This window comes from Quercus suber, unplaced genomic scaffold (assembly GCF_002906115.3).
Source record: "Quercus suber isolate HL8 unplaced genomic scaffold, Cork oak 2.0 scaffold_632, whole genome shotgun sequence".
Lineage (NCBI taxonomy): Eukaryota > Viridiplantae > Streptophyta > Magnoliopsida > Fagales > Fagaceae > Quercus > Quercus suber.
The window spans coordinates 314,166-325,407 of record NW_027070074.1 but is presented as its reverse complement, the minus strand read 5'-3'; the positions used below and the strand labels follow the sequence as shown (position 1 = coordinate 325,407).

The following is an 11,242-nucleotide window of genomic DNA, read 5'->3' as shown; positions in this document are numbered from 1 at the left end:
AAAGACAATAAAGAAATTATAAATGAAACCATAAATCAAAAAGAGGATGTTCATATTATTATATATAATGAGAAGATGATCAGTAAAACAAAGAAAAGATATGGCCAAATTCACATTACAGGTGATGTGGGGGAAAAGGGCCCAACCTAACATAATGGACCGAGAGCCCATATGAGAGCTATTGTGCGACCGAGAAGAAGGAGATGGTAATTAAGGGCAAGGCCCATCTGGAAGTGGGACTCTCAGAGAGAAGAATGATTACAATCCGAAAAGGTCATCTTCTGTTCGAAGAAGTTATATTCCTCTGACGAGAATAGTATAGATCAATTGAACGTATAAGAGGTCAAAATGATCTTCCGAGGAATTCTCCTGATCAAGATAAGCTTTGAGCACACTGAGAGACGATAAGGATGAAGAAATATCTAAGGGAAAAGCTGCTACTACCGTATTTAATGTTCTGCAGCAACTTTTCTGGCCGCATTTATGTGGAGAAGACCCCTGAACAGTGTATCCTCACCTACCGCCACTCACATAGAGTTAAAGAAGATGCTTGACGTGACACATACTCAAGTAGACTCACGGATGAAGTACAAGTGGACGATGGAGATGAAGAGAAGGGAGGTTATATAAAGGAAAGAAGCTCCTAACGTAAGGGGGGAGGAAGAATAGAGAGAAAGAGAGAACTTGACTGTAACCCTAAGACCTTTGTTCATCAGATAAACAATAATATAGCTTTTCGGATATTCATGCTTTACGTGTAAATTCATGTTGGCTTGTGTTTGAAAGTTGTGATTCGTTGTTGTTGATCCAATACTTAACCTAGCTCTTTCACCCATACTCTACAAATTTATTGTTTTTGGTTTAGGCAGGGGCGGAGGCACGTACAGGGGTGGGGGGCCATGGCCCCCCCAAAATTTTAAAAATTTTTAAAATATATATACAATTATTTTAATGTTTTCAAAATTTAGTCTAAAAAATAAGAGTTCCCCCCCCCCCAAATATTTGAATTAGTCCAATAATACTCTTAAAAAAAATAATTGGTCTAATAGTTACAAAGATATAACTTTATTTTTCGCAATTCTATTTTTTATTGTAAAATGTGCTTTTATATTTGTTAAATATTTGATATAATTTGGTATCAAACATGTTTAAATCTATATTTTTCAACCCGTTATGTGACGATTAACAAGTCATTGACTCATTAAAAAAATTTTGTCACTAAAACTACACATGAAATGTGTCTTAGTTGCCATATAATGTGTTAAAGTAAGGTAGCTTTAAATATGTTTGGAGCCTAACTTATTTCTCCAAGTTTTGGATCATTCATGTTTTTGAAAATTTCATTAGTTCAATTGAAAGATTTTTTACTTGCTTTAGCATAAAATTTGATAATTTGTGTTTAAAATGAAACTTTTTAAGATTTTGACTATGAAAATGGAAAAAATGAATTTTTTATGAAAGATCGCCGTCAAAAATAATTTTGATTGAAATTACTAAAATCTTTTTTTTTTTTTTTTTTGGGTGTGTGTATATATATAACTTATCAAATAAAAAAGTGTGTATATATATGTGTGTGTATATAATAAAAAGCACGTGTGTGTGTGTATATATGTGTGTGTGGGTGTGAAAGTTGTCTTGATAAATATATTAACGTTGCAACTTGGCCCCCCCAAACAAAAATTCCTGGCTCTGCCCCTGGGTTTGGGCCACAAATCCCAACCCTACAGGTGACATTTTATAAATAAGTTTCTTTTTAATGTACAAATAAACATAATTAGCATGCTCTTAGCTAGACCAAATTTGTAAGTTTTTTTTTTTTTTTTTTTTTTTTTGGAGCTGAAAAAAAAATTCAAAAAGGAACCTGTGTAGCAATAAATTTAAGTAAAGATGTTTAATTGTATATAATTGAATTTATGTTTAAATTTGTTCATACATATTTAAGGGATTTAAACTAGTTTCGTGTTAACATTTCTTCACATGTATTTAGAATTTCCATTCAGTTTTTCCTCCATCTGCAGCAGGTTCAAACTTGAGAAGCATGAAGCAACTTAGGTGATTGGGTTCTCTTAGTTCTCTAGCACGTTACACATGCGAACATGTAAAATTATAGCAATTGGAATATTGGATCCCCCATGTCGCATTTTGCAGATTCCCAAAGCTAATAATTCACGATGATCATGGGAATTAAATCTTCCAAATGTAAAATCTTCTCCGATATCCTTGCAAAGATTACTGTCCATAAACTAGATGGTCAATCAGTCTAGTCTTTTGAATACTTTCCTAGACATATTGTTGGGCTAATCATATTTTGGTCTCAAATATATGATTTGCAAGCCACTTGTACAAAATTTTATTACAGAAGTACTATAACAATAACAACTACCATAAAAATGATGATTAATTACATTCATAGGAATGTAGCCATGAAGCATTCTGTTGCTTCCACCAGAAATTATGTTATCTGGCTATGGGGACAAAGTCCTTAAGTTATGTCTGATTAGTTAACAAAGTGATTCATCAATGAAATTTTAACTACATAATCCTAAAAGTTGTCTGAATATTTAACAAAGAAAATCATCAAATCTCATTTTGAATGAACATTCAACTGTAATAGATGAACATCCCTTTCAAGCAGCCGAGTATTTTCGGGTCGACAATTTTTCTTGCAATAGAAAAAGATCCACGATAAAAATTAAATACTAAAATTGTGGCGAGACTTGCCCTTTCACCCAAGAAGCAACGGGCCCAATTAAGTACGTAGCCCATATTGTACATTATCTACGTTTGTGAACTTTGGGCTTGATCATGGCATCTCAGGGGGGCCTATATCCAAAATTATTGCCCGTACGAAGAGGACAGCTATATTTGATCACTGATCATGACCCCCAACCCCTAGAAAAAGAGAGAGAGAGAGAGTGGACCCCTACGAATGAGAGCTCAACTGGTCATGAAGTTCATGTAGATTGAGGACATTCAAAATTAAAATGAATTTTCATTTGGGGTTTAACTCAATCTGGTTGCATTATAACACTTAAATGGTCATACAATCTAACCTAACCAGCTATATATGACTATGTGCCGGTTTGGATAGCACTTTAAATCACTCAAAGTCGCGTTCTGTTTTCAGTTTTTTTTTTTTTTTAAGCAGCCGGACTTATTGACTTTTGGGAGAAAAAAACACTATGCATATACTGTGCGTGCACTGTTCATACACTGTTCACACATTAAAAATATTAAAAATGAGTCCCATGATACTATTTATACATTTAAAAATTATTTTGCTACAGTGTTTTGAGCAACAATTAATTTTCAACAACAATAAACTGTATCCAAACGGACCCTATATGAGTAAGATTATCAAAAAAAAGCTATATATGAGTTAAAAAAAAAAAAATTACTAGAATCTGAATCTGTATGTGCTATATATAATTCAATGAAAGCTACGTGTATTGAATTATATTGGCCCATTGGTGTCTGATATGCCACTACAAGCATTCAAATCTTTTTAGTGCGCAATTAATGCTATTGTCAAAGGTGATGTCCTAGCAACTTGATTGGATTTAAAAGACTTTGAGCCAGCTCCTCAACCCCCCTAAAGGCTAAAACGCGAGCAAGAGGCCATCTATCTTATACATTTTTAAATGCATTACATTTTACATATTATGAAATATGATGCATATACTATGAAAAATATGATAATATATATAAGCCGAATATATATGAGATAATTATTACTAAAACATACCCAAAACAAAGACTTAGAAATCAAAATTTTCTGGAGAGCACTAGAAGGTAATGAATTTAGCAAATAAATGATCCTGGCTGTATGCATGCTGCCCTAGATTCCATGTATGATACGTACGTACGTATATATGATGCATGTTATTGTTAATGACTTAGGAATAGGACAAGAAGGTGCATGACATGAGCATGGCTGGCATGCATATATACACGGTCAGAGTAAACAATCAGACAAGGTACCAACCATGATTAACCATGCATGGGGAAACAAGAAAGAAAGCGATGTGGGGACTTGCTCTTCGTTCTCTTCTGGTTCAATCTAGGGGCTTCTCCTCCATCCCAAACTAGCTTTACAGTCCAAAAGTCTAATACATTTGCACTCACGTGTGCTTTGTCTTTGAACCCCACATTATTTCCACATCATAATTTAGCACTCACACGTGTGTACGTCGGTATGATGCGTGCATGTATTCCTATCTTCTTCACTTCTCTCTTGCATTTAATATGCACAAAGTTGTGAGTCCTATCAACTGTACTCCTTATTGATTGCCTTTGGGATTTTCACCTTCTTCTTAATTTGTTTTTTTAGAAGAAAAAAACCCGAGTACTTTGTGATATTGTTAAAAACAAATGAAGTTGGACCATGTTTTTCGAACTTGTACTCATGCCCTACTCGAGCTCATCTGATTGAACATGCTAATTGTGACTAGGGTTTGAAAACTATTTACTAGTACGGAGTAATCACGCTTAATCTTGATTAGTTTACTTGAATCTAGGACTTGGCTTGCATTAAATAAGAACTAAACAATCTCAATTGATCCAGCTTGAACTTTTCCAAAGAATAAATTTTTTTTTTTTTGAGAGAGTTTCAATATATGACGTCCTTCTTAATGATAGCTTTTTATTATCAGATCAAGATATCAATAAGTTTTTTGTGTAGACGGGGATTGAATATCAAATTTCTTATTCAACCATAAGAGACTTTATCAGTTAAGTTAATTGGAACCTATTAAACGGTTTTCTTAATGAGTGCTTAAGGACATAAGTTAAAGAAATAATAGATACTAGATTATGAGCTGCAATGTATTATTTTATGAAAAGAAAAATACATTCATCAATAATTCATTGGTTTTTACACCCAAATTCATTATAGCTATACATGTTTTCTTGATGTTTATGCGCAATTTAACCTAATTTATTTGTTGGAAAAAAAAGGAAGCAAAAATCCTTGATCGTTTATTTAACGGAGAATATATGTAAAAAATTTGAAATCCAGCTTGTCGTTATTCATATTTGTTTCCAAAATAAATGTGGTGTTCCTTCAAGTAATGCAAAAGCTATTTGGAACAAGGAGGGATCCAAAGGAGTGGGGTAAGGAAGTGTTGCATATAAATGAAATTGGCATACACGTACAGACAATTAAGACCATCAATTAATTCTTTAATTCAATCTTGTTGGGAAAAAAAGGTGCTGGACCATTTGTGCTTGTGGTCCATACAAGATAAGTGAGCTGGGTTCATAAAAGAATGCCGACTGTGTACGTGGTTTAATTACAAGAATGGTGACACTTAAATTTGTCTATTGTTCCTCTTTCTTTTTGCATGCATATCACCTATATATGAGTTGTTTTTTGTTGTGTAGTATTTGGTTTGTGGATATGTTTTGGGATTCATAAAACAGACAATAGTTGTTTAATTTTAGTCTATAGGTATACCGGCAACGGCAAAACCAGTGCCCCATTATCGAAAGGGTCTGTTAAGAAAACCTAAAAGTTGGGCTGGCAAATTGTTGATTTCCCTTTCTTTTTATTTTTTACGCGTTAATATTTTTGTTGATTGGAACCAATTAATCTAGCTATAGCAAATATATAAATATCATTTGCAAAATCTTACAAACCTTGATGGGCATATTAATATGTATATGGCTTCTAATAATGCTTTTAAAGTTAAAATTGTAGAAAGCAAAGAGAAAAAGTAGGGTTATGAACTCATGATATAATCACATTCAGGTTCTGCGCTCCTAAACAAACTCAGACCTGTTTAGAATTCTCTGGATAATTACGTGTTGGGCTTATAATGCTGGAATGGGTTCAAATCCTAATCCTTGCAATAGACCTAATTTTGAATTTGCATAGTAATTACAACCAGTCAAATCCAACATAAGTACTTGGCATAATCAATCCCATCCATGAAAACAATTGCCCCCCATGCGACAAGCATCTAGTTTCTAGTAATAATTTTTTCATTTGACAACGTACGTGCGTGTTTGGTTAATTTCAATTCCGTATTCATCAATATGTCATTTGTTCAGTTTGACAAAAACAAACATTTTAACCCAATTAGCATTGGTAATGCTAGAGATCTAGAGGTATATATGTTAAGATCACTCCAACAAGTTGACATCAGAAGAAGGTATGTCATATATGCTTCCTTCATCTTACAACATATACATTCTACACGATTATGAAGAAAATTATATGCGATCATTTTTGAGAGACATGACACCTTTTAATGTGATAATTAAGTGCAAGATGCATGTTTTACCATAATTAGAACTACTGCTATGACCCATTTAACCTAGTACTTACAAGTTACAACTGCAGATTACAAAGAAAATTAATGATATTTTTATTACAACAACTATTATCTTTCCACATTAAAGGCGATATACATGTTTTCTGTGTTGATCCACCAAGTAACAATCAGTGCATTCTAACAGAGATGCGCAGCCTGCCATTGCAGAAGGTTTGATAAATACATTACAACTGTCCATGCCAACTTTGAATCTCATTGATTAATAGATGTCACAGCCAAATACACGATTTGTGGACGATACTCTCGGAAGTTACAATCAAATTTCCCTACCACAAACTTGCACCAAAGCTTATTTTAAATTTGCATTGTTAACACATAAACCCATTCAGCCTTAATGTAGACTCTTGGACCACAATTACGTTAATCAATTCTCTTCAGTCTTCATTTCTTTGCACCCACCATGGATTACATACTAAAAGAATGAACAAATCCTCATATGTTTTGCAACAAAATTGTTGGTGATGGAGCTTTTGATGTATGCTAGCCAGCCATAAATATTAATGTGGCCCAACCACCTCTTAAGGAAAGGAAAAAGAAATTGATATCTTTCTAAAGACATTACGCCCCTAAAAGCATAAATCAAGACTTACACTCTCGTTTATTCCATCTGTCCCATATTATTGATTCTCTATTTCATTTTGGAATATTTTAAAATATAATCATTTTTAAAAATTCGATGCATACAATATTGATAACTTTCTTAGGTTTCAATTTACTTTATTTAAAAAGCTAGGATCCCTTTTACTAGTTATATTAGAAGAATAGTTTTCAAAAAAAAAAAAAAACCTTAGAAGAATAGTTTTGAAACCTTACACTATGTTTGAGAGTTTATAGGTTTCTATCATATAACTTAAGGAATTTTTTCTTTCATTTCTTATTAACTATGTTATTGTTCAATTTCTATTATATTTATGATTAAAAAAAAATACGTGTAAATTTCAATTAAATTGTACATCGCATAGGCTTACTAGCTACTAGTCCTATTATGAAACTTATGTCTATGTCCCTACAAGTTGGTGAAATTTGATAGACATGCCTGCTTAATGGTACTACCTAGACAAGGATAAAAGCTTTTCAATATATAATCAAACCTTTCCTAGGGAGCCAGTTGTGTGACTTTCCTCAATAAAATTTCCAACTCTTGTAAGTAATTTAGTGTTTCTTGAATTAGTTTTTTTTTTTTTTTTTTTTAAAACGTATTTGTTTATGTATATCTTTTGAAGCTTCTCTTTTTTAAATTACAATTTATACTTTTTTGATTTTTTTCTAACGAAAACAAGCCAATCCTAACGCTTACTACGGAGAGAACATAAAGGAAAAAGTTTGAAATAATTCAATCCAAGCACTTACTTATCCACTTAGTATTCCATTCCAATTTTATGAGATGCCTTCAGAGTTCAAACATACATTAATATTGTTAAAATTAATTATCCACTCCAAATACTCTTTCTTTTCTTTTCTTTTTTTTTGGATAAACGATAATATTTTCACTAGAAGCACTTTTTAATTCGGTTTGGCTTTACCAAATATGCGATCACAGATTCATGTGCTTTCTAAAGTGCCCACATGATGATGAAATCCACTTACAATCTTTTGGATATATACTTTATCTTTTCCTTTCAAATATAATAACTTAATTAATTATTAATTATAGTCAACTACCCAAATACGAGTAAATGACATTTATATTTGTTTTTTATGTGTGTGTGTTTGTTTCCCAAAAAAAAAAAAAAAGAATGGGTAATTATCCCATATTGTTTAAGAGGGTGTGTTGTGTGTAAAAGTTATCATGGTTTTTAAGTGTAGTTGTGGTATGTCTTTGTATTATAACTCATTTTCCTCTCCCTTGTATGTGTGTGTGTTTGTTTCTCCTAAAAAAAAAAAAAAAAGACACTTATTGTTAAGTCTCCTATTGAACCCTAAAAAAAATATATTAATATATATTTATTATTAAGAAAATTTTAAGATGTAGAGAAAAATGATGGCTAAGGTGATGTAATAATTATCTTATAAATTTGGCATATGAATTTTTCTCTTATGATATGTGGATCTCACATTGTGTGAGACCCATATATTATGAGAGATTATTTATAAATGGGATACATAAATAAAAATCTCTTGTTCATTTTTTATATTTCATTTTATATTCAAATTAATTACATCTCGTAATATGTTGCTTTATCTTTCTTTTTTTCAATATCAAAATATAAAATAGCAATAAGACACACACACACATATATATTGGATCACTAAGAGAAAAATAGATGATATTTTTTTCTTAGGATGATGGGGTCACCATGGAACATGAAATCCCACATGTCATGCACCCACAGGCCAATGAATTAACACAAAACCCACATGGCCATGCCATACCAATCAACCACATCCACGTGGGGATCCCCTTGTGTCACATGCGTGGTCTGTCCCTTTCCATCCTCGTGATCCAACGCTCCTGGATTCACTCCTCAAACCCCATCTTGAAACCCCAATCTCAGCCGTCCATTCCTGGTCCACGGTCTTCAATACCATCGGCTGTGCTTGTCCCCTCCATGTCCCCTTCTCATTGAGCATCAAACTCCATGCTGCTCCTCATGTCACCAACAACCATATCTCTACCTGTTCTAAACTTGCCCCAATCTCTCTCCGCTCCTTGTCTCAACGCCTTCTACTGCGTGTCGCCCTCTCATTGGTCATTGCTTCAGCTCGTGTGAGATGGCAAAGTCATGCTATCTTTTCTCATGTGGGAAAGTTCATGCACCGAAAGAATAAGTCACCTAGATGTTGTCCCTCACTAATAACGACCCTCTATATAATTGCTATGCTAACCCAATCTTTCTCATCAACCCAAGTTTTCTCAATTTCATTGGAAAATACAACAACTCATTGGAATATTCACCACCATTTTTGTAGGAAAAATGGAAAGGTCAGTGAATTGTGGGGGTAATGATCTTAATCTTGAGGCAACTGAGCTAAGATTAGGGTTGCCCGGGAGTGATGAGCATGAGAAACAATCATCTCCTAGTGTAAGGACTAGTAATAAGAGAGCTTCACCTGAGGTGGCCGAGGAGTCAAGTTCTTTGAGCGTATCTGATGCTAGAAATGGTGACCAAGATAGTGCCCCTCCAGCCAAGTAAGTAATCATGAAACTGAATTAAATTCATTACAGAACAATATGCAAAAATAAATAAATGTTAGATTTGATCATACAAATAGTATAAGTTAGTTCTTATGTATAAATTTACTTCAATGTGCTAACCTCGTATGAATTGGTTAATGATGGCAGGGCACAAGTAGTGGGGTGGCCACCAATTAGATCTTACAGGAGAAATAGCTTCCAACAAAAGAAAACTGAGGCTGATGGTGCTGGTGCTGGGATGTATGTGAAAGTAAGCATGGATGGAGCTCCTTATCTAAGAAAGGTTGATCTCAAGGTTTACAAGAGCTATCCAGAGCTCCTCAAGGCCTTGGAAAGCATGTTCAAGCTCACAATAGGTAAGAATTTATGTACATTCTTGTACCACAGGGATGACTAGGATTATGCTTTTTGCAGTATTACTATTACATGTTATAAATTCTGACAGTGTTTTGGTTCTAAATTTTTCAGGGGAGTATTCAGAAAGGGAAGGCTACAATGTATCTGAATTTGTTCCTACTTATGAAGATAAAGATGGTGATTGGATGCTGGTTGGAGATGTTCCATGGGAGTAAGTTCTCTCTCTATTAGGGCTTGAGTAATGCCAGGACACACAAAATTTCACATCTAATGTTGTGGCAAAATATAATTAGAGCAACATCTCTTTCAAATGGGTCTACTACTTATAAGGACCAATTTCAACACGACATCTCAACAAATCTGAAATTTTTTGTGTTTTTAGGCTTATTGACCTTTGAGTTGTAATGAGTATGAACTTTATATGCTTCTCCAAACTGACAAAGCTCTTTCTTTTTATCGCAGTATGTTCATTTCCACCTGCAAGAGACTGAGAATCATGAAGGGGTCAGAAGCTAGAGGCTTGGGTTGTTTGTGAAACCCACAAAAGACAACCACCCAAAAAGAGGAAGGTGTCTTGGAAGTGAAATTGATTGGCTGGGGATCTCCAAGAAGTTTGGTATCTGACAGAAAAACACAAAATTGGTCAGACTTATTCAGTGCTGGGATCAGCCTCAGCGGTTTTAGTCTTTTGTTAGCTTTCCAAAACAGTACTTGCATAAAAGCAAAGCTAGGAAAAAGAAAAGAAAATACAGCAATTGAGCTCCAACTGTACAGAGGATTAAATGCTTCATTAGTTTATTTTGTCCCACAATATGGTTATGTATCAATATGATTATAGGAAGGCTAAAATAAATAAATTTTCTGTTTTATGTGTACTAATGAAAACTAAAATTTAGAAACAAATTACATGTTATTGTTTATTAATATTCTTACCATATATGTAATGTGGAAAAGATGCTAGCCTCATACCTTCAACATAAATTGTTGGCATCAAATCAAGCAAATGGCAGTAATTATATATATCCAACTATCATCATCCTTCTTGAATTATGAAATTTGGGTGATCATTTGTGTAATAATTTAGCAAAATTCAACAAAGATTTGACAATCTAAGCTCTCTGTAAGGACAATTAGAAGCATAAACGGTAAGAAGTTTTGTTTTGTGTTTTTAACATTGGTAAGTTTTATTCTTTTTTTTTTTCTTTTTTCTTTTTTTTGAAATTCACAAAAACTGTTTGGTTGTTATAAGCGAAATAAGCTTGACAGTCCTCAGATCTGAATAATTTGACACAAATGTTAAATATGGGATTATCAAATGAGTCACTTCCCATCATCAATACCTACAGCCTGAGAACTGATTTTTTATTTTATTTTATAATTTCTGTTTTATGTAGGTAATTTTGAGTTATGCACC

General features: G+C 33.4%; 1 protein-coding gene across 1 annotated transcript; it reads left to right on the top strand.

Annotated features, from left to right (window-relative positions):
• Positions 1–8,919: 8,919 nt before the first annotated feature.
• LOC111998829 (auxin-induced protein 22D) lies at positions 8,920–10,703 on the top strand. The gene is made up of 4 exons (XM_024030932.2): positions 8,920–9,465; positions 9,619–9,827; positions 9,940–10,039; positions 10,291–10,703. Exons 1-4 carry the CDS (start codon positions 9,251–9,253, stop codon positions 10,361–10,363), a joined length of 597 nt encoding a protein of 198 aa, XP_023886700.1. The 5' UTR covers positions 8,920–9,250; the 3' UTR covers positions 10,364–10,703.
• The last annotated feature ends 539 nt before the right edge of the window (positions 10,704–11,242 follow it).

What these genes read in the sequence shown, in the direction of transcription:
- LOC111998829 (XM_024030932.2), top strand. Translation starts at nt 9,251, where the DNA reads ATGGAAAGGTCAGTGAATTGTGGGGGTAATGATCTTAATCTTGAGGCA. An exon ending in GATAGTGCCCCTCCAGCCAA is followed by an intron (nt 9,466 to 9,618) that starts GTAAGTAATCAT and finishes TAATGATGGCAG; the next exon opens with GGCACAAGTAGTGGGGTGGC. An exon ending in GTTGGAGATGTTCCATGGGA is followed by an intron (nt 10,040 to 10,290) that starts GTAAGTTCTCTC and finishes TTTTTATCGCAG; the next exon opens with TATGTTCATTTCCACCTGCA.